General features: G+C 41.9%; 1 protein-coding gene across 2 annotated transcripts in view; it reads right to left on the reverse strand.

Moving 5' to 3' along the window:
• Positions 1–27,239, reverse strand: part of CPLX1 (complexin 1) — a 111,686-nt gene that overhangs the window by 83,492 nt on the left and 955 nt on the right. For both annotated transcript variants that reach the window (XM_007496962.3, XM_007496961.3), the window contains exon 2: positions 23,505–23,617. In XM_007496962.3, coding sequence (XP_007497024.2) covers positions 23,505–23,535 — 31 coding nt within the window. In that variant the 5' untranslated portion in view covers positions 23,536–23,617. The remainder of the gene's footprint in view (positions 1–23,504; positions 23,618–27,239) is intronic.

The following is a 27,239-nucleotide window of genomic DNA, read 5'->3' on the forward strand; positions in this document are numbered from 1 at the left end:
AACTTAAGACATATAAATGAAATTTAAGTGATTAAACTGTCAAAGAATGTTTTTGTGAGTTTGCACTCCTGAAATTATTAAAATCTAAAATAGCACTAAGGCTTTTGGGACAGCCTATATAAAGCAGTATATGGTGAAACAAACACTGTCCTCAGTGAGAGAGGTGGGCTGTACAGCTCATGTTCATGAGGCTAGGAACTCTCATGGGTCCCAGTGCCCTCAATTTAAATTCGAGGTGACCAACCTGAAGGGACAGGGAAGAGAATCTCCAAGTTAGCCAAATGTCAAATGTAAGCATTAGAGTTAATTTTCTTAACAAACTGGAACCTTCCTGAAACCTTAGATTCTCCAAGACACAAGCTACTCCTGTGCTCATTTCAATGGGGAAAAGAAGTTGCCTTATTGCTGGGTTGATCCCTTCATTGGTGCCCTAATCCCCGAGAAAACTGAAGCCCCAAATTTCAATAGTCCAATTTCGAGCCTTATTGTATGCTGTCCCTTCACTGCTATCTTTTCCAGGTGACTCAGCTCCAGCATTTACTTTTCCCACTCCTCTACATACCTGTCATTTTTTTTCTTTAAAAACTCTTATCTTCAGTCTTAAAATCAGTACTAAGTATAGATTCATGGGCAGAAGAGTGGTAAGAGCTAGGCAACTGGAGATGAGTGACTTGTCCAGGGTCACAGAGCTGGGAAGCATCTGAGACCAGATGTGAGCCTGGTTCCTCCAGACTCTGAGTCTGGCTCTCTGTCCATTGCACCACTTAGCTGCCCCAGACCCAAGTCATTTTAAGGCATAATGATGATACAGTAGAATGAGCTATGAAATCTAGGAATCAGAGAAATGGAAGGATTTTCAAAAGCATCAAGTCAAAACATTCCTGTCCTATTTATAACGCCAACCTCTAAAAAATGGTCTTCTGGACTGGAACTGAAAAATTACACTAATGGGAACTTCCTCACAGGGCATCACCCTCCATTCTGAGAGATAGTCTAATTGTTAGGAACTTACATTAAACTGAAATCTGCCCTCCATTTCCTACCCTACAACCACCACACCTTGTTCTGGCTTCTGCATCCAAAAAGAAAAGTCTATAATCTTTCTTCCACATGACAGCTATTCATTTCAATACTTGAAGATGGCTTGAAGAGATCTCCCCTAAATCTTCTCTTCATCATTGGCCTTCAGCCAATCTTTATATATATCATGTTTTCCTAGTTCCTACCATCCTGATCATTCTTCGCTCTGGTTTGTCGGTGTCCTTTCTAAAATATAGTGCCCAGAACAAAAATGAATACTTTAGATGTGGTCTAACCATAGCAGAGGACAGTGGGACTATTACTTCCCTATTTATAGGCATTATGTTTCTCTAAAGGTTATTAAGAAATTATTAAAGAAAATTTTAATTAATATATATATTTATATGTAATTTAATGTTATATCAACTATTGTAATTAATGTTATTAAGAAATTATAATTAGAAGTGTGGGGGCCTGGTGATTGGGATGTTATTTATTTTTTGTTTTTTTGGAATGCTATACCAAACCATTGATTCATATTTGACCTTGCAATTTGCTAAATCTCTCAGGTCTTTTAAACCAAACTCTTATCTAGCCATTCCTCCCTCTTATTATACTTGTTTCTGGAACCCAATTATAGAATTTCACACTTATCTCAATTACATTCATCTTTTTAGATTTATCTCATCATTCTAGTTTGTCTAAGTCTTTTTGGATTCCCAGCCTGTTCTCCAGTGTGCTAATTATATCCCTCCGAGCTTCATGTCATCCATGAGTTTAATTAAAAAAAAATCCTTCAATGTCTTCATTCAAATCAAAGGTTAGGGGCTATTAGAAAAGCAAGGAAATCCAGGGAAAAGAAGAGAGTACAGATGAGCACAACTGGACGGAACTAACTTGGCTTTGATACTGAGCAAGGGTTTGCATATGAAGGAACCAATCAGATTTGACTGAAGCAGTCTGGGAAAATGGCAGGGATGTAAGTAAGCTGGACCTTGAAAAAGAGGTACATGAAAAGTCACAGAGGAGAGGGGAAAGCCTTCTATCTTTTTTTTTGGAAAATGTTATTTAATTAACTAATTTAGAATATTTTCCCACAGCTATAAGATTCTTGTTCTTTCCCTCCCCTACCCCCACTTCCCTCCCATAGCTGACACACAATTCCACTGGGTTTTACATGTGTCATTGATCAAGAACTATTTCCATATTATTGACATTTGCACTAGGATGATTGTTTAGAGTCTACATCTCCAAGGGAAAGCCTTCTAGCATGGGGAAACTTGCAGGAGACAAACTCTGGCTACAGGAATGTGCCCAAGAGTCTCAGGGATGATAAAGAGACTGGTCAGTCTGGAGAATAGTGTACACAAAGAGAAAAGGTATGAGAGAAGTTGGAAAAGAAAGTTCAAGCCAGATTATAGAAGTCCTTAAATGTCAGGATAAGAAATATGGCATCATGGAAGCCATCAAAGATTTTTGAGCAGAGGAATGACATGATGATTGTAAGAACTATAGGCAACTTATCAGAATGGTTTGGAAAAGGTGAGGCTAGAGAGAGGGAGTCCCTTTAAGAAATAGGCAAAATAATGTCCAGGAAAATGAAAATAGCCTGAGTTATGGTAGGTGCTACAGTAGCAGAAAAAGGAAAGGATGAGATGGTGAAACATCATGGAAGTGTACTCGATGGATTATTGCCTTCTTCTGTAGAATGTAAGCCCTTTGAAGGCTCTGCCTGTTTTATCTCTGTTTTTCTATTATACCCAACACCTAGAACAGCACACACATTACCTGTAAGTGCTTAGTTATTGTTGACTGAGTGAACAGTAGGACATGGGAAATTTTACTAGATCAGTTACCAAATCTACCTTAACAATTTCTCTTGTACCCCATCCCTTCTCCCCACTCACATAGCTACCACCTTAATTCAGGTCTTCCATGCTTCTCACCTGTTTAATTAACCAGCCTCCTAACTGGTCTTCCCAATTCAATTCTCTCCTCACTTCAGCTCCCCCTACACAATGCTGCCCAAATTAATTTAAGTATGGATCTGGCTGTGTCACTCCTTTATTGAATCAACTCCATTGCTCCCTATTACCTCTAGGTTCAAATAGAAACCCCTCAGCTTAGCTTTTAAAGATCTGTACTACCTGGCCTCAGCCTGGCTCTGTAGCCTCATTGGACATCATCGACTGTCCTATACTCTGCAATCAAACTGCCCTTCTATCTGGGGTTTACATTCCATTTTCCATTCTCCTGATTTTTGCACTGTCTAAAATGGACTGTTCCCTCTTCACCTCTGCTTCATGGAGTTCTCCTCTTCCTTTTAGATGTAGTACAAGCCAGCCTTCTGCCTGCCGATCTTCCTCTTCTCCCAACTGCTCATGCCCTCTCTTCCAAACAACCTCATATTTCTCTACTTGGAATATATTTGTATTTACTTTCTATTTATATGTATATATACACATATGGCATTAAATAGAAACATATATAGCATAAAAAGAAATATATATAGACATGACATAAATAGGAATATATACACAGAATACATAGAAATACATATATATAGTTTGTTGTTATATTTCTATACACACATGCATATACATTTGTGATCTTCCCTGTAAATAGCAATTGTTTCCATTTTTATTCTTAAATCTCCATATTCTAGCATAGTGTCTGGCACAAAGTAGGAACTTAATAAATAGTGAACACAAGGGGCAACTAGGTGGCTCAGTGACCTAGAGACAGGTTCAAATCTGGCTTCAGACACTTCTTAGCTGTGTGACCCTGGGTAAGTCACTTAACCCCCATTGCCTAGCCCTTACTGCTCTTCTGCCTTGGAACCAATGTACAGTATTGATTATAAGATGGAAAGTAAGAGTTCTTTAAAATAAATAATGTTTGTTCCTATTATTTGACTAATTAATGCTTGTTGGCTGTTTGAGCCTCTTCTTCCTAGAACTTCCCCCCCCTCTATAGCTCCTTTTCTTCTTTAGACTTGGGTTGACTTCAAGGGTTCAAACCCTCCTATTTACAGAGATAAGAAAAGGGCCACAGAAAGAGCAAGAGCAAGGGACCGAGAACAGAGGTGAAGAGCTGGGGGAATAAAGGTTTCTCTCCTCAATAAAGGAAGCCAAGAGCAGTGTTAGCATACCTGGGGGCATGAGAGGCCCTATCAGGCAAGCTATCTTAGGAAGTCAGCATCAAACTGTTGGGGAGAAGGAAATACAAACATGTGCTATGGCACATTTTAGCTTGGGGCTGAGGACCAATTGCAAATTACTACCTAGGTGCAGATGCATGGTGGCCTTGATTACTTTGGTCTTATGTTAACATGGCCAGGAACACTGGCAGTTATCCAAATATCTAGGTCACCATAGGCAGGAGAAGGAGATAGCACTGACCAAAAAGATTTTGCACTTCTCTCCCCTTTGTCCCTATCCCATTGCAGGTTGGAGAATCTAGATTCTCTCTGTTTGCTCCATCCTTATGATATGATTATAAGATGAAAAGTCTACCAGGTCACAAAGTCTGGTGCTTTCTCTCCTTGTCCATCAGCACTATAACTGGATTATTTCTGGAAGCTCAGGGGCATCTGCCCAAAGACATATTGGCTAATGTGTTTGTCCTAAAAACCTGGAACTACATTATCACGTGTCTGCTTTTACAGATGAAGACATTGAGGCCCAGAAATAGGAATTAGTTTACCAAAGGTCACACAGGAAGCCAATGTCAGAGCAAAGTCCTTAAGCCAAACCAAAGGGATTTTTACATAATGAGAATTTACCCCCTAATGTAGGAAGAACGGGAGGGTGGGAGGGAGGCAGGAGAGGGACAATAGCCCATGGACAAAGGGGGATGGTACATGGACCGAGAATATGTGGGGGCAGAGAATTCAGAGAAGGAGGAAGAACATGGCAGCTGCCAGCCACATGGGAGCTTGGCTGGAACAGAGAGAAAGAACACAGTGCTATGGACGCCTGACATGGACACAGATGGGAGAGGACAAGCAACCTATCAGGTAAGGGACAGACACAAAATACCTATTAGAGGTCTCAAGCCAAGACCCCAGTCTAGATCCAGCAGCAAACCTGGGTCCTGTCTTCTGTCTCCACTTGGAGAGTTTTGTTTTGGTTTGTTTTTTGGTTGGGGATGGGAGGGCCAAGGGGCCAGAGCAGAGAAAGAGGGCACAGTTTTATACAGTAAAGTTAACAGAGTTGGATTTTTTTTGGGGGGGGAATGTAGATTTCTTTCAGAATTCTTTATTTCTGTGTAATTTGCTATGTAATTCAAATTGACCAAATGCAACAATTTTTACATAGTTTCCTATTCATCCCAGTATGACAATATCTTATATTTTGGAGTGGAATTTCCCCCCTCTTTTACTAGAACAGTATTGGGGGGGGATAGGGACTTCAAGTGATCAAATCTTCATTTTCCTATAAAATGTGGAACAGCTCTACAAGATGAGTCTGCACTGGTTGGAAAAGGAGAGTGTTTGGGGCTCATCAGAGCCCCAAAGTCAGCCCTATATTGAAGAAAGAGTTAAGTTTACAGTGCTAATGAGAAAGATCCTTCTGTTGCAGTAAAAAAATTGTTAAGCCTGAATGATGTGCCTGGATCCTATCCCATCCAGCTGAACTTTCCCCTCAATTTAATTTCATTATTTGCCCTCCTGGAGAGATAGATGTAGCAGTAGACAGTAATGAAAAACAGGAAGATACTATTCAAGTGGGCAAGTAGATGGCCCAATGGATAGAGTGCCAGGCCTGGAATCATGAAGACTCATCTTTAAAATCTAGCCTCAGACCCTTGCTAGCTGTGTGACCCTGAGCAAGTCACTTAACCTGTTTGCCTCAGTTCCTCATCTATAAAAGAAGGAAATGAAAAAAGCCAGCCTAGTATCTTTGCCAAAAAAAACCCAAATGGGGTCACAAAAAGTCAGACATGACTGAAAGGACTGAAAAACAACACTATTCAAGTACAATGCTTGGCTGTCCCTGAAATATATAATGGGACTACTCATCAAAGGCTTACCATGAATAGGCTTCTTGCTCAGTTCACAGAGAATCTGTGCAAACAATTAGCCTGGTGTTAAGGTATCAAGGTCTAGGCAGCATTGTGGCTATTCCTCAAGCACTCCATCTTCAGGCTCTCAACATTTTCACTGCCTTCTTTCATGCCTGGAATATTTTCCCCCTCATCTCGGTCTCCTGGCTTCCCTGACTCTTTTCTTTATATCTTCATGGCTTAGCATAGTGCCTGGCACATAGTAGGTGCTTAATAAATGTTTATTGACTAATGGATCTTTTAAGACTGCCAGTGATAGGGATTCACACCTGTTAAATCAATTCTACAGAGAAACAATATCTGACTTCAATTTATACCTTTTGTTCCTTCTTCCATCCTTTGGGATCCAGCAGAATAAGTCTAAAACTCTTCTACTTGACAGCTATTTGAGTACTTGAAGATAGCCATCATGATCCCTCTATGTGTTTGGGCTTTTTTCTCAGACTAAAACATAGCTAGTTATTTCAGTCAACTCTCATAGTCTTCAATCTTATCGTCTCGTCTCCAGACTATGAGCTCCTTGAGGGCAGGACCTGGTCATCCCTCCCTGTTCTGATTTGTCCAAGCCCTTTTAAAAGTGAGGTGCCTAAAATGGAATATAGTTCTTTTAATTCTTCAAATCAAAGATCAAAGATTCTCTTCTCCATTTATTGAGCTATGCACCAACAGTGGCATTAAAGTAGCATAGAATTTCAATGAGGTTATTGATCTTCCACCTGGAATAAAAACTCCTTTTTGTTAGAAGGCTTAGAGCATTTCAAGTTGTATTTGTTTTAAAAAAAATGTATTTATTGGTTGGTTGAGGAGCACTTTTCTCCATTTTTTTCCAGGATGCTTGAGAGCGAAAGTGATACTCCATTGCATTTACCAATATAACTTTCTTTAGAGGAAAACAAAGGCTGGTTCTGTACCAGGAGATTCCCATCTCAGGCTAGATAGTTTTCCTTCTCCATAGAATAAATGCCAAGGACCAGGTCTTATATCCTGAGAACTCTTCTGTAAAAGGACCTTTTACAAATATCTCATGAGAAAAACATTCTAGAATTTCTCTGCATATGATAAAAATCTATTCTGGCAATTAGGGACTGACGTTCCAGAGCTCATATCAACATTTTTGTCCCCCATGACTCCACAATGACATGAAATAGAGAAGAAAAATGACAGCACCAGGAAACTATTTGAATAACTGTCTGATACGGCTATTATTGGCTTTAATTATGACCTACAGGGGGCAGCTGGGTGGCACAGTGGATTGAGAGCCAGGCCTAGAGATGGAGGTCCTAGGTTCAACTGTGGCCTCAGACACTTCCCAGATGTGTGACCCTGGGCAAGTCTTTGCCTAGCCCTTTAACACTCTTCTGCCTTGGAACCAATACACAGTATTGACTCTAAGATGGAAGGTAAGGGTTTATATAAAAAAATTATGACCTACAGGCTTCTGGGTCCTAAAGCAACCAGAAAAAAACTCTTTCATGGTTAAGCATTCATTAATAGTACTCTTTTGGTCATCACTTCCTGAAGAAACATTTTTCACTCTGGCCCCTCCATACAAATTTACTAGGAAGTCTTACTAATTTACCCAGATTTTTTTTGTGTGATTTTCAGTCCTGTCCAACTTGTATTCTTGGTAAAGATAGTGGAGTGCATTGCCATTTGCTTCTCCTTGCAATTTTCCAGATGAGGAACTGAGGCAAACAGGTTAAATGACTTGCCCAGGATCACACAGCTAATAAGTGTCTGAAGCCAGATTTGAATTTAGAGAGAAGACTTCCTGATTCCAGACCTGACACTCTAACCACTATGTCACCTAGCTGCCCACCTAGATTTTTTAAGCATCCTTTAGAAATCTATATTGTGATTTTTGCATGATTTTACACGTTTAATTCATATCATATTGTTTGCCTTTTCAGTAAATAGAGGAGGGACTGGAGAGAAGGGGAGAATTTGGAATTAAAAATTTTAATAAGAAAACAAAAATAAATAAAAATTTAAAAATAAAACGCACAAAAAAAATTTGTTGTGTACACACTTCCCATTTTTAATTAAGCTACATGTTGAGAGGAAGGGAAGTCAGATTACCCTTGTGTCTTATTCCCTTATTCCCTCACTATGAAAGAAAGAGAAATGTGTTTTTTCAGTTTCTAAGTAAAATTTACTAAACATTTGCTAGGTGTCAGGCATTGTGCTAAAAAAAAAAAAAGCTTAAGCAAAAGATTGAATTATTGGTATTTGCTTCTGTATGAAATCACATCCAGTACCGCTGGCCACTTTGCCAGTCACCTGACTTCAGCCTGGTAGACTTGGGGCATCTTGGTTCTCTGAGGGTACAAATCAGGAAAGAGATATGGACATTTGTTTTTCCCCAACTTTCTTTTGTCCCTAAATATAACAGAGTAGCATAGGTCAGTACTCCTTTCCTGGAAGAAGTATGAATAAAAGTGACTTCAAACTTTTTAGTAGTTGCCTTATCATCTGGGCAAATTTTGTCTTTCCCTCTGCACGTTGGGTGGAGTCTGTATGTTGAACTAATGAAATGTGTATCTCTGAAGGGAGTGTTCACATTAGATCACAGATCCATTGGGTTACTTCTCAATTTAGTATTTACTGTACTTCTCTTTGTCCATGTCGTTTCTTCCTAATAGATTATGAATTCTTGGTTTTGATTTGTATCTCCAGTGCTTGGCACAATGATTGGTTCATAGAAGGTGCCTAACAAATGCCTGATGAATAAAAACAACAACCAAACAGGAAAAAAAAGAATTGTGCCTTTAAAGTTATCATATCATAAACCATGACCAATATGAGGAAATGATAGACCGTCCTTTCTGGGGAGGGTACTCCCTAACTCCTGGAAACACCTTTGGATCTATGGTTCCTGTAATACCAAAGTCAACTCCCCAGGGCAGGAGCTCTGGGTCCCTGAAGGTGATGTCACCCCTCAAAAGGGCAGAAGAAGGAGTTTTTCAGCAGACATCAAGGAGACTTCATTGGACCATGTCTACCTCAGGCAGCCCTGGAGCATTGCCCAGATCAGCGCCTGCATCAGTGTGGGGGACCTAGGGTGATGTTACAGGGATGAGGGAGGCTGGTTCCAGCAGGGCACTGAGACATACTGGGAGCACTGGTGCTGGACTTCTGCACCTACCAAGCATACTAAGCAGAAGCTAAAGAGCTGTCCCTGTGATTCAGCCTAGAGAGAGTGATCAGTGCCTGTCCATCCACAAAGCCTGGCACCGGGAGCATAGAATTGGTAAAGGAAAATGATCTGTTCAGTGAATACAAAGGAGAGGGGGGAAACAATGAAATGATACAATATATAATTACAATGAGGAAGCATGGTCCCAGAGAAGAATTGGGATCATGCACCTTTTCCCTTTATTTGGAGAAAGGATGAGGTATATAAAAGGCACGGTTGATGGATTAGTTGGTTTTATTAAATTGCTTTTTTCCTCCTTTCTTTTTTATTCTTTGTTATAAAGCAGGCTAGCTGGTCAGAGGAAGGATGGGAATATATCTGAAAATGAAGTCAGTGCTAAAACAAAGTATATCAATACTTTTATTTAATTTTGTCCTTGCCTTGTGGACAGATCCATCTGGATAATGGGCATGTCGAGTAATAATGGGTGATGGAGTTGAATCCATTCAAGGTTAACCATGGCCTAATGAATTGTCCCTACATGATTATCTCTTTCCAATTTTAACATTGAACATTTTCAAAATAGCCCTTTTTATTGGGAAGATGTTGGCAGACAATTGGTGCAAAGAGCTTTATTAACTGATCTACTTATTTTTAATCCCCCCACACACACACACACCTTGAATGGGGCAGAAGGTATAGACAACAGAAGAGGCATGAGTTAGGTACATTTACCTGGCAAATGCCTACAGTGACTCAGATAATGGGCTGCTTCATGGGGACCCAGAGGTCGGAAACACTTTCTGGTTTTCAGGTAATCTAACACAGTTTAGATAAAATGAGAACATCATGCTGACAGTGCCTTCCAAATTCAGTGCCCTGAGGCAAAACTGTAGTGTTCAACTATAGTTATACCTCTGCCTGTATGTTCTGTTTGTTTGTTTTTTTTTAACCCTTACCTTCTATCTTAGAATCAATACTAAGTAATGGTTTCAAGGCAGAAGAATGGCAAGGGCTAGGTCATTGTGGTTAAGTGACTTGCCTAGGGTCACTCAGCTAGGAAGTATCTGAGGTCACATTTGAACCCATGACTTCCCATCTCCATTCCTGGCTATCTATCCACTAAGCCATCTAGCTGTACCTCCTCCCCCCTTACACTTTGTCAGCTAGATGACCAGCAAGATGCTTTTACATGACAGAAGTCCAGGAAGGAGTGAAATCTATCAACTACATTCTTCAATTAAAAATGTATTAAATGCAAGATACTCTACTAAGTGCTGAATAAGACAGAGTCCTTGCCTTCAAGGAGCTTACTGTCTATTAGGAGGAATGAAACACCCTTACCCATAAATCTAGTACTTCTTCAAAGACCAACCTATGAAGCCCAGATATTACTTTTAAGTCACCACATAACACCTCTCCCTCTCTCTTCCTCTCTCCTTTTGCCCCTGCAACATAATAGCTTAAGATACTTTTGTTGTGTCTGTATATGCCAGGCACTCTACAAATATTTTGTTATTTGATCCTCACAACCACCCTGTGAGGTGGATACTGTTATCATCCTCATTTCAAAGGTAGAGGACAGCAAGGCATACAGCCCAGGATCACATCGCTAATGAGTGTCTGAAGGCAAATTTAAACCTGGTTCAGATGTTAAGGAGAGTTAAGGCTTATCTCCATGCCTCAGGTCCAGCTCTTCTGCATTTGAGGATAAAGGCAGAGTAGCATCTCAGTGAGCTGTCTTCACTGATGGAATTCGCCTGATAACTCTTCAGACTTTCCATTCCACACAACCTAGGACTGTCACTTTCCCACTGTTTCTAAGCAGCTCTGGGATGATTCATTTTCTCATGTCACCCTGAGCCGAAAGATTTAAACAGGTCAATTGGATTAAAATGAACTCTCTCCCATGTTAGACTAAGAGAACTAATTAAAGATATATCTGATGAATTCAGAACCATTCATTTATCCGTTCATTCAACGTCCACTTAAATGTTGGGAGTGATGCCTCAGCATATTTAATACAATTTAGCTTCAAGGCTAATTTGGTGGATTTTCCTTTTGGTGTTTTTCATACTGAATCCTAAGGGGGCAGTTCCGAGGTGATCCTAATAGCTGGCAATTAGATAACACATTAAGATTTCCTTTCCTTTAACTTTTATTTATTTTACTTTTAGATAACACTCTAAGAATTCACATTACAGATATTAACTTATTTAAACTTCATTCTGTGAGAGAAGAATCTGAGGGATTATTAACTCCATTTTACAAATGTAACACATTCCACCACCCTGGACTTGTACATTTGATTTTCTGGATCTAAGTACACGACTTTACATTTATCATGACTACAGCATGACCCAAACATTTTAAGATATTAAAACTATGATAACTTTTAAATTGCACTAAGACTTTTGGGATACCCTATTTATCTCACCATATTAAGTTAACTTGCCATCCCAGGCTCTTGAGATATTTTTGGATCTTGTTGGATAATCTCCAATTTTTCCTCTAGTCATCCTCCATTTTGTTTCATCTACAAATTTGATAAGCATTCCAGCTATGACTTAATCTGGATCAATGATAAAAATATTAGAACAGGGACAGAGACATGTACTTGTGGCATTCCACTAGAGATTCTCTCTCTAGGTTGAAATCAATCCATTAATGGCTGATTTTTGAGTCAGATCTTCATCTGGATTTGAAGTCATCTAACTATCATGTCATCTAGGCCCCATCTCCATTTTGTCCAATTGGCATATCACATGCTTTGCCAAGTATATCGTATTCATAGCAATGCCTTAAGTATCAAAAAAAGAAATAAAATTAGTCTGGCATAACCTATTCTTTATGGGTCTTAGTAATTGCCACTTCCCTTTCCAAAAAAAAATCCCTTTGATAACATGTTGTAGGATATTGCCAAGCATCTGCAAGTATATCTGTCCCTTCCTAGTTTGGAAAATCTAGGCATTTACTCATCTCTAGTTTCCAGATTGTGAACCCCCAGTGAGGGCTGGGGTTCTTCCTGTTCCTTCGGTCCACTACAGAGAATAGAGCTGGGTGCCCAAGAAATTCAACAGAGTTGTAAGGCAATTCATGAAAACCTGAGAGCTTTTAGAAAACTCTTCAAACATAATTCTTTGACTTAGTCATATCTGTTAGAGAATAAACCAAGACACCAGTCCACTGTAAAGAGAATTCTATGAGCACCAGTGGAGGGGAAAGAAGATGAGAGATTTTACCTAAAACCTTGAATCCCTGATGTGGGAGGACACTTCAAAGAAGCCATCATTTCTTGTGAAGCCCTGAAGAATGGCACTTCTCCTGCAGAGATGGAGCATTTAGTTGATTAAACTGCAACTCAATTATAAATGTTTTAGCTCCAACATGGGAATAAAGTGGATGTAACACACTTCAACTGATAAAGTCATTTATTTTTTGCTTTGTTGGTTGGCAAGAAATATAGTCAGGATTAAGCAAACAGCATTAGTTTTAATAGCTCCTGGATGACAAGCCTTTCACAATAATCTTTTACTAACATCAAGGATGGGCGAGGCTGGTTTGGAGAAAATTGTGCACTTAATGTAAGGACGGAAAAGAGAACAAGGAATTTCTAAAAAACTGATATGAACATTAAGGTCCAAGAAAAACCAGACATGGAAAAGAATTTCAGATTTCTCAGCAGATCCAGGCTCCACTCTGGGTTAAGATCAGAACAGTCACTTGTATAATAGAAGGTGGAAAGATAATTCTGCTTAAATTCCCCAGGTGTGGTGTCTAGCCCTTTTGTACTGTGCCAAGACTTTGACCAAAGGGCTGTGTAGGGAATGACATCTCCTAGCCATCTAGTACCCTCAAGGATATTGGTTCCATAATCTATGCCCCTACTTATTTGTGAGGAACTACAGAATAGATTAAAGAAAATAAGAATGGCTAAGAGCAAATGATGGCTAAGAGAAAGATAGACTAAAGCTTAATGTAAGGAACAATTTCCTCCTGATGAGAGCTGTACAAAAAGTGTAATGGCATGCCTTGAGAGGTAGTGAGCTCCCCATAGCTGATGGCTTTCAAGTAGATGGTCATTTGTCAGGGATGTTGAGGTAGATTCCTATTCAGATAGAACTTGGACTAGATAACCTCTAAGCTCACTTTCAAAATCTAAGATTCTATGATCTTCTTTTCCTTTCTGAGCAGTGGAGCCAAAAAAAGTCATCATATCTCAGGTAAGGGAAGCCATTTTCAGTAGGGTTTGGATCATGACAACTTGGATTATTCTTTGTTATTTGTCCCAATTTTTTGAGATAACTACCATTTTCTCCATGTAAAAATCCAACTTTTGCTTTACACTTCAGTGAATTTTAATCAGTTTTTTTTTAAATGACAAACCCATGTCCTTATTGAGCTTCTGAAAGAAGATACAATCTAAAGGTTGCTTGGGAAAAGAAATCCGATTTGGAATCCTGGAGGCAAGGTGAAATCTGACCAATAATGATCATTTGTCTAGGCTTTGAGTCAACCCAACCTCCTGAGAGTGGCATGGGTTAAGGGAAGTAGAGAACTCTGAATGCTTGAATGGGTAGACAGAGTAAAGATTTTGATGTGTGAGCCTATGAAGGGCAGACTCCTACAGAGAACGAGTCATCTAGGAAAATACAGGAGGCAAGGGGAGCTGGCAGGGGCAAAGAGCTAGAAGTGACAAAAGTATTCCTAATACCATGTGCTAGAGGCATGTGGTCTAGTAGATAATTTAGGCAGGCGTAGGAAGAATCACAGCTTAGAATGATAGTATTTTGAGATTTACAAAATACTTTCTATTATCTTACTTGGCCATCATAATAGCCCCATAATATTTATATCAGAACCTGTAAAAGTGACTTGAATACTTAATAAATACCAAACTGAATTTTACAAGTGGGGAAACTGAGGTTCAAAGAGGTTAGGTTAAGTGATTTTTCCAGGGTCACACAGCTAGTACTCATCAAAATCAGAATTCTAATCCAGATATATGAACCCAGAATTCCAAGTTCAAAACTCTTCCAATTCCACTGTGCCTCCTGCTAGAAAGTTCTCTTGTATTTGTGCCCCAAATGGTCTTATCATTTTTTAAATCAAGAAGCAATTGTTAGTTTTTACCCTGTAGAGGATGATACTATACAATATTTGATCTTTATTATTTTTATGATATATGTGATATATGCATATATTTTATATTCATGCTATCATGCTTTATTATTATCAGGTATATATGTATCAGAAAATTCTAAAATGAATCATTATATAATAACAATACCTGTAAGTCTATATATTTTGAACATTATGTGAATAAAATTAAAATATCTGTTCCCTGTGCATGATTGCCAGTGTCATTTCCAGACCCTAGGCCCCTTCCCTTTTGGTTCCAACATTCTGAAAGGTCAAGAGTGGGAACAATGAAAAGAAGTTCTTCTTTCTGTTTACCTCTCCTCCCATGGCTGGGGTGGGGGTGGAGGTTTAAGGGGTCAGAATGAGACACAAAGTCCAAGACATTAAGATATTAAGGTGGAACCTACTGTTTTCTTTAAAGAAAAGGAAAAGGGTACTTGTAGGATACAAGCTCACTAAATCTGGCAGAAGTTAAAATCAGGTTGACATAGGTAGATGCAGTAATTGAGCATCCAAACCCATGAATTGAGCTTCAAGTCTGCCATCTTCTTCATCCACTTGGCAAATACCTAACTGAAAATCCTCTAGCCATAAGTGAGAAGCCCTAGAGAAGATGGCTCCTAGGAGTAATTCTTACAGTCCCAGAAATTACCACAGAACCAACCAACTTTCCTTCCATCCTCCCTCCTTCTTTCCTTCTTTTCTCCCTCTTCCCTTCCTCCTTCCTTTCCTCCCTCCCTCCCTCTTTCCCTCCTTCCCTTCCTTCCTTCTTTCCTTCCTTCCTTCTCTTTTCCTACTTTGTAAGATCTGACCTTTTGATGATATGCTTTTCCCTGCCTCCTCCCTCCATCTTTAGTCTGCCTCTCTTGGAACTTTCAGGATGGAATTGCCTAATCATACAACAGCCCATCTAGTCTAAGAAGTGGCAGCAGGGCAAGGGATGTTTGCAGTGGCTCTGCTGGTGTAATCCAACAGGATCATCCCAAGCCTCCCTTCAGAACAACAAACAGACTGAATAAATAGTGCAGGAGTGAGGCTGGGCTGTGGCAGAAGCAGGTCGTTCTGATGCCCAGGGGCCTCAGCTTATTCCTTCCTACAACAGTGCTGTCTTAGGATAAAGGCTGCAGTGCTTACACAAATAACATGGAAATCTGAGACAACAGCTACAGACTTAAAAAAAGGAACAGCCCATCAAAGAATATTTATTAAGATCCTGTTATGTGCCAGGCACTCTGCTAGCCACTGAGGATACAAAACCCCAAATGAAACAGTCCTGCCCTCAAGAAACTTTCATTCTATTATAGCTACTAAGGAAGAAAAGATTTCCTTGGCCCGGGATGCCTGGATTCACTTTTTTTTAACCCTTACTTTCTATCTTAATAACAACTCTAAGACAGAAGGGCAAAGGCTAGATAAACTGGGTTAAGTGACTTGTCCACTTAAATCAATTCATTGTAATATAAAAGGGATTCATACACCCAGTAGCTTCAAGGCACTAAGAACTGTCCAGCAAGCTCCTCTCCTGAAACATCACTCTAGGCACATGTGTGTACCCTGAGGAAATCAATGTAGCTATGCAAAACAACTCAACAGTTTTATTCTATCTGCATCACTCCTAAACTGGAACCTGATCATGCAGATCTTTTGTGTCTTGACTGTTTAAAATGCCTGCACACAATTGTCCCCCTTAGAAATATTTTATTTATGCCTTTTGTTTTGACATCACAGTTGTTTCTTACTCTTCCCCCTCCTACTCACCTTTCCTTGTAACAAAGAAAAAGAAAGTTTTGAAAAATGCAGCATTCTACACATATTTCTAACTCTCCAGTGGAAGGAGAAAGAGCATCTGTCCTTTTATTTGAACCTCACAGCACTTATTTCTTCATTTCTTCAATAAGCATATATGAAATGCTTACTCTACTAGGTGGTGGGGATGTAAAGATAAACTCTAAAAATCCATGCCTTCATAAAAGGGGACATTCTATTGAGTGGGGTAGGGGTGGGGAGTGGGGGGAAAGAGAGATCTGACAACCAGGAGTACACAGATAGGTAAATAGCTATTTGCCATTCAATGATGGAGGGAGTTTCCTTGATTTTTCCCTATGCAAATAAAATCTCGGGTTTAGTCCCACCCTATATGCAAAATAAAAGCTGTGTTTTTATTTGCTCATATATTTTTTTAACCCTTACCATCTGTCTTGGAATCAATATTAACTATCAGTTCCAAGACAGAAGAATGATAGGAACTAATCAATTGATATTAAGAGACTTGCCCAGGGTTACACATTGAGGAAATGTCTGAGATCAAATTTGAACCCACAATCTCCTATTTCCAGGCTTGGCTCTCTATACAATGAGCCACCTAATTACCTCTGTTTATTTGTCTTGCAGGACAAAGGTGGAAGAATGGAGGCAATACTAGTAACAAGAAGATATAAAATAAATAAGGCATATATTATTTGATGAGGCTCTATGAAACAACAGAAAGAGCATTGGCTCTGAAGGATCTGGGCTCAAATCTCACCTCTAATGTTTACTAATTACATAAACTTGGGCAAGTCACTTAAAATCCCTGGGCCTCAATTTACCCATCTGTAAAATGAGGGGTCCCTTCTAGCTATAGATTCTATGACTTCATTTGACATAGGAGAAACTAAGGCTTAGACTTGCCCTAGATCATACAACTGGAAGAAACCTCAGCCATCCAAACTCATCCACCTGAAGTATGAATCCTGACATCAGCTTTTCCAACAAATGGTAATTCACCCCTAATTAGACCTTCTCTTAGTGAGAGAGAGACTAGGACCTTGGGTCCTAATCCAGTGCCTATTGTACTGTCCTCCTTGATCTCAGTCAATGCACAAGCTGGAACCTGTGTCAAATCCACCTTCTATCCTAACCTTCCACTGACCTTAAAGGGCATTTGGTTTACACCTTCCTTATCATGTAATATTTTGTGACTTATGCCTCCTCCTGCAAGCTCTATGGTGTCAAAGACTTTGTATACCCCCATCCTCAAGCCTTTGCATGTAAGAGGCAGTTACTACACTCTAGTTCAGTGATAGTGAGCCTTTTAGAGGAGTGCCAGGCCCCACCCCACTCCCTCCACTGAGTGCTGGGAACTCCCCCCCCCACCTTACCCCACACAGGGGAGGGAAAAAGGACTCCCATTGGGCTGCTGAGCAGAGGGGTAAGAGAAGTGAGGAATGTCCTCAGTGAGTATAGAGAAGGGAAGGACTGTGGCCTGAGTACTCCATTCCCCTCCAGCTGTGCCACCATTGAGCTGCCCACCTTACCCCCTGTGTACTCCTACTGGACTGCTGGGCAGAGGGCTGGGTGAAGTGAAAAAATGTCATTGGGCACAGTGGAGAGGGAGAGGGGAACAGCTCTGCCAGAGTCCTTCTGCCTTTCTAGTAACAAATTCTGGGAGTAGGGGAGGGTAGCTACATGCCCACAGAGAGTGCTTTGTGTGCCATCTTTGGCACCATGTCATAGGTTTGCCATCACTACTCTAGTTGAATGGAATGCTTAATTCTGCTAGCTTATCAGAGATGGCTACCCACTGGTGAGAGAATGAGTAGGAGTGGTGTCCCAGATCACAGCCCATCTCCCAGTTATGTTTTTCTGCAGAGATCCCTGTCCTGTGCATTGAGATTTCCTTAACAACAGTTCTGAAGGTTTGATGAATTAATGGATCAATGATAGGCTAGTGGGCTGATAAGAAAATGTTGGAGAGAGACTCTGTTAAAGAATGCTTAGGTTTTGGTTTTGGGGTAGTTGTTGTTGCTTTTGTAATAGTTCTTCCTGTTAATTGGTGGAACACAGACAGAAAGGTAAAATGACCACAGTGGAGACCCTTACCCTCTTGAAGCAAAGAACTGAGCTTTCTCAGACTTTCCTTTTTCATAGAATATGGGTGTGCACACTAAGCTAAGGCAATGCCAACATCAGCAACTGACCCAATTTAGAATACTTACTATGTATAGAACATCAAGGTTGGAAGGGGCCTTAGAGAGAGACCAGTTGATCCTACCTCTCCGTTTTACAGAGGGGGAAACTTCAGTCCAGAAAAGAAAAAATTGATTCACTCAAGATCAAGATCACACAGCAACTCAACAGCAGACCAGGATTTGAATTCATGTGTGATAAAAAAGGCAGAAAGTACCTGCTGTCCCATAGCATCACCAGCAACTTGAGCTTCCTGCAGAGGGATCCTGAAAGGTGCTATCCACACAACTCACCAGAATTTACCTGCTGGCTTCATCCATTTGATAGTTCCATTTCTTCCTTCCTCTTCCCCCCCCCCCAACCTGCCCCAAATAATTTTGTATTTACTTTGAATATGTACTGTATTTACTTATCTGTGTGTCAATTCTATCTTGATGGTACAAAATGAGTTTCTTGAGGGCAGCTACTGATTCATTTTGGTCTTTGCCCCTCTATACTTAGCACAGTTAAAAGTACAGAGTACTAGCTCAATAAATGTCTTGGATGATTGATTGATATTAAAGAATGTACTCAGAGTATATGTGTGTATATGTTGTTTTATATATATATATATATATATGCACATATAAATGAAGAGAGAGAGAGAGAAAAGAGAGAGAGAGAGAGAAAGAGAGAGAGAGAGAGAGAGAGAGAGAGAGAGAGAGAGAGAGAGAGAAAGAGAGAGAATACACTATCTAGGGAGAGAGGTTTCTTTGAGGCTATCAAGAAAAATAGCATTGATGCTGGGTCTTCACAACCAAGATGAAAAAATTCTGGGCAATTGCTATGTTTATCTCTACTGCATTGAAATTCAATTTAGATGTCTTTAAACCTCCAAATAAAACCTCAATTTTATGTCAAATGTAGTGTCTAAGCTTTATTAGAACAGATGCTAGGCCACACCAGATTTAAACTAGAAGGATGAAGCCTAATACTTGCTGTGTATGTCATGTATAAGTCTCTGGATCTCAGTTTCCTCGTTTGTAAAATTAGGAAGTTGGATTAGAGGATCTCTAAAGTCTTCTCTAGTTCTGACATTCTGTGATACTAAGTGCAGATAATTAGTCTGAAATCTTTTTGTCCTTTGGCCTGGGGAAATTTCTAGAGGAAAGAGGTCCAAATATAAGGTTTGAAATCCTCTGACTTAATTTAAGTAGATAAGAATGCTCCAAATTATCTCTGAAGACCTCTGAGAAGCCCTGGCCCTGTCAGTGCTATGCCAGCCCTTTCTTCAAGAGAGGAAGTCTGAAAAGCCCCAGGGCAGGCAAAGGCAGGGAAGCACTCTACAGATCTGTGCCAATCATTAAGCAATCCCTGGGGCAGGTGGAGTCTGGCACCCATCTGGAGCTGGTCCATAGAAAATGCTGAGATACAGCATGAAATGAGCCCATTTCAGGCACTGTGATGGGGAGAGATTTAGAGATGTGCAGTTTCTTGCCCTTCCCCCCAACTCAAATCAAACCATAAATGTCATCTGCAAGTAGGCTAAGTACTATCCTGCAGTCCCAACTCCAGCTTTCTAGACCCAGGAAGTGTCTTTGTCAGACAAGCTGAAAAGGACCTTAAGAAATACATAACAGCTCTCATTTAATAACATGTTAAAGCTTACATTATCTCCCATAACCTTGTGTGGTTCAGTTTCCTTAACTCTAAGACAGGGATAATACCCCATCTACCTCTCAGGGTAGAGAGGATCAAATGAGATAACATATGTAAAGCTCTTAGCATGGTGCTAGGCACATCTTGGGTATTAGGTAAATACTCCCTATTATTGCTGTTATTGTTGTATTTGGGTTTTTTTTAGTATTGAGAGGTACTGGAAGAGTTATTATCTCCATTTTACAGATGAGAAAAGAGGCCCCTTGATGACTTGTTCAAGATCACACAGTGTATTGAATTTGAAATTGAAACTGAGGTCTCTGGATTCCAAGTTGATTTCTCTTTAGCCCACTCTCCTTATTTTACAGATTGGGCTGGTAAAAGTGCCAACAGCCCTGCCCCCCACGTAATTCCTCTCTATCTTCATAATTCATATCTTCAGTCCTATCGCTGAAAAATTCTAAGAGATAAGAACTTCTGAGATAGAGAAGAAAGGATGTAGGGAGAAGAGGATGTGGGAGGTGGGGTAGCTCTAAGCAGTCTTTGAATATTCCAAATGCATCAGTCTGAGTATGGGAGCAAGGAAAAGGGAAAAATCATTAGGATCCTCAGAATTCTACCAAAGCCCAGGAGTCAAACCAAGGCCAAGTTCCCCTTGTTTCTTTTTTTTTTTAAACCCTTACCTTCCATCTTGGAGTCAATACTGTGTATTGGCTCCAAGGCAGAAGAGTGGTAAGGGTAGGCAATGGGGGTCAAGTGACTTGCCCAGGGTCACACAGCTAGGAAGTGGCTGAGGCCGGATTTGAACCTAGGACCTCCCGTCTCTAGGCCTGGCTCTCAATCCACTGAGCTACCCAGCTGCCCCCTCCCCTTGTTTCTTAAGAGTTCTTGACATCTGGAGCTAGCCCAGGTTTGGAGTAGGTATCTTGACTGGAGTAGGGTTCGGGATATTTCTGTTCCGTACTCATAACTAAGATGGATTTGAGTAGTAGAAAAAACAGAGGGAGTTATGTAGGTAGGGGCAGGGCTGAATCAGCCTAATTACAAGCTCATATCTCCTCAGTATTTCCTGCCCTCCCTCTGATTGAAGAAGGTTGAGGGTGCCTATCAGAGAGCTCCTTCCAGATCCCAAGGAAGACAGCTCATCATTTTCCACCTGGCTTAAAGACTTCATCCTGCCTGCCCTGGCACTAGGCAACCTTCCTCCTGTTCTTCTCCCCTCTTCACCTGTTCAATTTATTTTTATATGTTGTTCCACCCACCCACCATTAGATCATGAGCTTCTTGAGGTCAGGAACTGACTCTCTTTTGCCTTTTTCTGTACTGTCAGAGCTTAATATATGTAGTATCTGATACACAGTAGGTGATTCATAAATGTTTAATGAATCTCTTACCCCTGACCTGATACTTAGACTTCTCCACTGCCCAAGTTCTAACTGACACAAACTAGATGAGTTTCCACTCAGCCTTTAGCCACTTTAGCCACTCAAGAGACTATTTGAAGGTCAAGATATTTGAAGTGAAAGGGCCTGACTTTCAAATCCAGGGTCTTTGAGTGACCTGGGACAGGTCAGTTGCCCTCTCTGGGCTTTAATTCTCTCCTCTATAAAGTAAGAAAGCTATGCTCAATAATCTCTATCATCCCTTCCAGCTCTAAATTCTAATCTACAGGAAAAAGAGAGTCACCATAAAGAGTACCTACCATACTTCTCTGGGCCTCCTACCTGGACAATCTAGTAGCACTGAATTTTTTTTTTAACCTTTATCTTCCACCTTAAAATCAATACAGTGTATTGGATTCAAGGCAGAAGAGTGGTAAGGGCTAGACAATGGGGGTTAATCGACTTGCCCAGGGTTACCCCATCAGGAAGTGTCTGAGGCCAAATTTGAATTCAGGACCTCTCTATCTCTGGGTCTTGCTCTACCCTGAAGATATTATAATGGTTCAGAATCAGGGCATTCATTGGGTGTGGGGGAATGTTAAACCATTCTACCATCTTGCCACTATCTTCTAGGCCCAGGTTGGGGAGGTTTAGGTAAGGTTGGGGGTTGGAAAAGGGTATAAACTACAAGATGGGATGGTTATGATATATATGCTGCAGTCCATTAAGAACAGGTTTTAGTTGACTGAGATTATACATTCACAAGGGCCTCTCTCCAATAAAACCATTTGCAAAATAACATCAGAATAATAAACTTATACACATTAAAGAAAAAGTTTAAAACGAGACAATTCCTTTCTTTCATTATGAAGAAAAAAAATTTTAAGGCAAAATGCCCAGAGACAGCTGTCCTTTTGTCATTATGTTAATCTACTTGTATATGGAACTGGGAGGGAAGAGTGTTTCACTGGCCATTGTCTAGGCTTTTCCTGAGTCACAGAGCCCTGGGAAACAATTCAGCCTCGTTTTCATAAATTCCTTCTGAATTTTGCTAGGAAAGGGGGGAGAGGGGAGCACACACCATGGGAACCGAAAACAACACTGGTCACAGAGCTTGGAAAACAATTCATCTTCAGAAGGTCCTTCTGGGATTTGTAAAGAAAGGGTGGGATTGTGAGAGAAAACCCATGGGAACTAGAGATACTGCAGCCCACAACTGAGGATGACCCAACCCATGCTCCTCCTCTGAAGAGGGTTTGGTGCAGTTAGTTGATCTTTTTGGAGGGCTATAATAGTCAGATGTAGCCATGCCCTTCCCTAGATGCAGTCATAGCCTGAGGCCTCAGCCTACAAACCTACTCCTGTAGGTGATCTGAGGAGCTCTTTCTCTCCTGAGCAGTTAGAGCACCTACTAGTATTTTCCAGCTTTTCTCAGCCCCAGATCAACCCTTCCATTCCACTCACTCCATCCCACCCCCAACCTGGGGAGGAGACTGCTCTTCAATCATTCATAGACTTGGCTATCTGTTGTTCTCTCCACCTCCCCCAATCCATACATACTTTCAAACACACTCATATAATCCCCCAAACTCCCTTTACTAGGGTCCTACCCTCACCCTCTTCCACTGTACAGACACTGAGTGTAAAGAGACCCAAGGACCTGCTCCATTGCTGCTGCTTCTTTACTGTAAATGGCTAAAGGAGCACCCATCATCTCTTTACAGCATGGGTCAATGAGGGTTTTTGTTGTCAATATTTATTTCAAATATGAGGCAGACTCAGCTGGATTGCAATGAGAGACCATAGTCACAAGCATAAACTTTCATAGGTAGGTGTTGTTGGGAATGTGTGTCAATGCAGTGACGATAAATAGCATGGAAAGTTGATGTGAGTGTGCCAGTACACAAACATGCAGCTGCCAGCAAGTGTTTCTGAGTATGCTGGTACCCTAGCAAAAGTTGGGAGAGGGTGAATGTTTGTGCCAATACAGCACAATCAAAAAGGTAGATGTGTGAGTATAAGAGAGAGACAGAGACAGAGAAGACAAAGAAAGAGAGAAATAGAGAGGAGAGACAGACAGACAGAGACAGGCATACAGAGAGACTGAGAGTGTTTCAAGGGAAAACAAGCACAGATAGATAGATTGTGGATTTTCCAATTGGCCCCCTTACCTCCCAGAGCTTGCTTCATAACGAAGTCCATGATGATGATGGCTTTGATCCCGTAAGAGGCTGGTTCAGACTTTACATACAAGTTTCACAGACCACTGGTCCTGGATTGTACCCTGTGAGGAAGAAGAGAGGAGACCCTCAAAAAAGGAAAGAGATAGATGACATGGGAAGATGCACCAGTTTTTTTCTTTCATAAATTATAGGATTCTATATTTGAGATGATAGTTCAAACTTATAATTGGGGCAACAGCTCTTTTGTTTCCCTTTCTACATTAGCAAAAGGGGAAGGAGGGGTATTAGCTAGCGATTACACAGTAAAAGAAATAAAAGACAAAATTTGTTAGGCTTTTCCTGATTGGCTGAGAAGCAACTTAGGATTTTTGAATAGACCAGTTCACAGAAGAACTCCTCAGGGATCATAAAGGATCTCAACTCTCTGGATCTAAAAGGATTTACAGGGAACCAAACTAGATGTAGGACACCTAGGTGTCACAATGGATAGAGCACTGGATCTATAGGCTGGAAGACTTGAGTTCAAATCCAGCCCCAGGCACTCACTAAGTTGTGTGACCCTGGGCAAGTCACTTAACCCTGTTTACCTCAGTTTTCTCATCTGTAAAATGAACTGGAGAAGGAAATGCCAAAGCATTCTGGTATCTCTGTCAAGAAAACCTCAGAAGGAATCACAAAAAATCAGACATGACTGAAATGATCCAACAGCAAAGCTAGGCCTAGAAAGCCAGATAGAATTTTTTATGAGAGTTTTACAGGAATTGTAAGTCTGGGGCTGAGTCAATTTCTTTTCTTTTTTTTCCCTTGGTGGTAGGGAGTTGGGAAGCTATGATCTTATTGGTATAGAAAGCACTTTCCATCTATGATTTGTAGAGATTTGCCCAAAATACAAAGAGATTAAATGATTAGTCTATGGCCTCTCACTTACTGTGTACCAGACTAGAATCCACACACTAGATTGAAAGGTTAATAAACTATCCATTATATCATCCTGCCTTTATATGTCCATCTAATGATAGTCCCTTGTTATTCTTCAATCGGTTTGGTTTACTCTCTTGCCCCTGTAATAAGCCTTGGAAAACTCACTATGGGGTATATGTCACATACTGATAAGCAGAAAGCCGAAGTAGATGTCAGGCTTGGTATTCAGTGATCTTGGTGGCAGCAGAAGGGGGGAAATAATTAAGGATCAGGGTAATGAAGGAATGTCGGACCTCCAGCATACCCTCGAGGTTGCAGAGAAGGGGGGGGGAGACTAAAGTGAAGGGTCTGGGCAGGTAGGGAACCAGGAAGGTTTAGAAAAGGAGAAATCCCCTGGGTCAGAGACAAAGGTCAGCTAGCTTCTGCCTGGTTAGCTGACCCAGACAAAGCTGGGAAGTCAGACGTCCAGCTCAGGATCTGCCACTAAGGGAAAGAAGAGGCTCAGCGACAAGGTAGAGAGCAGTCGAGTCAGTCACTGGTTGGCCACTGGAGTCGCTGTTTCTTGCGGAATGGAGAGCAGGTTAAAGCATCGACTTAATTTTTTGACATACTAATTTGTCTCTGTGGGTTGTAAGAAGGCAGAGAGGAGGGTATCAATCACAGACTCTAGTTTAGGGAATCAGAAAGAGGTCACTGGAGAAGAGTTTCTCTGGCTAACGGGAACAGATAGAGCTGAAAGATACTTTAGTGGTCTTCCAGTTCAAATCCCCCATTTTACAGATAAGGAAACTGAGGCTCAAAGAAGTTCATTCATGTGCCCAAGGTCAAGCTGACAGTCAAGTAGGCTGAGTCAGGATTCAAATCAAATCCTCTGATTGCAGTTCCCGAGTTCTAGGGGCAGTTTAGAAGGAAGCACTCTACGAGCTCTGATTTGGAGGTAAGAGGGAGACCTCTGGTTTGGAGGGGGTGGGCAAAAGAGGACAGTGGGCTCAGCTTGGGTGAGAAGGGATGAGGGGAGTACGAGCACTCGAGGATTTTGGTTTGAGTGAATAGGAAGGAGTGAGTTGGGAAAGGGTCACTACTGGCTGACGGCCGAAGGATATTTTGAGAAGTCCTGGGCGGGGCGGGATAGAGTGTCTCCGGGAGAGGCGAGAGCGGGGCTTCTCTGCTGCAGAAACTACCCGCAAGATTAGGTTCCTTGAATGCCAATTTCCCTCAAAGGCCCTTTGGCTTCAGAAGCAAGGGCTCTGTCCTTCAGGAGGTTCATTGATTAGGGAACTGCGCGGGGGAGGAAACTTTGGGGCGGGGGCTGTGCAGGGAGCGAGGAGCGCGCGCTCGCTTGGCAGAGGATGCAGCGAGCAGGGAGGAAGTGCCGAAAGGGGCGTTTGAAGGTGACTCGCGCAGCGCTTGGGGAAACACAGCGGGTTCCGGAAGCTCTAGGGTCGTTCAGTCTCCCGGGCGACCTGGGGAGCCGTGTTAAGGGCACGAGCTCCAGATCCGAATGCCAGGGCCGGCAGGCAGCAAGCATCGCTGACCCTCTCGTCCAAACGTGGGCGTTTGCAGGGAGAGGGGCAAGCACGGACTCTTAGCCGCCCCACCCAGATGTCCCCTCCTCGGAACCTCTCAGGCTCACTCTAGGGGTGTTTTGGGGAGGAGAGGGAAGAATAAGGGGTTGGGGACGCAGTCCAGAAGTCCACATCCTCCTGGGCCCGAGTGGGTGGGCTCATGGAATCCCAACACCTCCTCCGAGCTTAGCCAGTCTCTGCAGACTTGGGTCTCTACCCCTTCCTGCCCTGCCCCTGCCTTGGTTCTGACGCTGCTCCAAACTCTCTTAGTTGACCCTGCTCTTAAGTGGTCCACATCCTTGTGTCCCTGCCCCTACTGAGCCTGGCTAGCAGACCCCGAACTCAGGACGAGTGTGCTTGGGGCATGGAAGTGCAACTGAGGTCCCTCTGACAGAGACTCCCCTGGGGGAGAAGAAGGAAGGAATTGGAGATTGGCTGAACGTGGCCCCCTGCAATCGCCTCCTCATTCGAGGCAACAGAGAACCGCGGGTACAGAAGCGGACCGCAGCGCGCTTGAGCTCGCGCGCGCGCACACGCACGCGCGCTACAGAGGTACACGTGCGCGCGCACACACAGACGCGTGCCCTATGCTGCAGTCCAGTATTTTTCTTCTCAAACTTCTCCGATCCCGCTGCTTTCTTGTCCTCCAGGAAGCAGAGAAGCCCGTGAGTAGTCACCTCCAAACACAGAGCTCTCGACTGAGCTTCTCGGCCCAGGGATTGGAGATCTGCTTTGGCACAAACGACTCCCGACCTTCCGCCCCCCAAGAAACAAACAAACAAAACATTCTGCCCAAACAGACCAAACCAGAGCTTTTTTGTTCATATTTCATTCAACATATTTCCACCCCCTCCTCCTCCTGAACCTCTCCCCACTTCTATGTTCTCTCGGGCGGACCTGGAGCAGGATGAGGGGACCTGGCTGCTCTAGGTGCAGACAGAGGGATAAGAGCATGGGGGACTCTGGTAGAGGAAAAGGAACTTGGGATGCAGAGGGACGCTACTGAAGTGGTCCTGGCCACAGGGGGTGTGGACGAGGAGACCCAGTGCGGGTGTGAAGAGAAAGAAGGACCCAAGATAGGGAGGGGAGTGAACAGAGATAATCACGTACCGAGAGTAAGAGCAGAGAGTGGACCCAGGACACAAGGGAAGTGAGCAGAGCAGACGTGGGGTACTCAGGGCACAGACAGAGTGGATCTCGGGTGGGTAGATGAGGTAGAAATGCAAGGGAAGTAGAT

Source organism: Monodelphis domestica, chromosome 6 (genome assembly GCF_027887165.1).
Source record: "Monodelphis domestica isolate mMonDom1 chromosome 6, mMonDom1.pri, whole genome shotgun sequence".
In the NCBI taxonomy this organism is placed as follows: Eukaryota; Metazoa; Chordata; class Mammalia; order Didelphimorphia; family Didelphidae; genus Monodelphis; species Monodelphis domestica.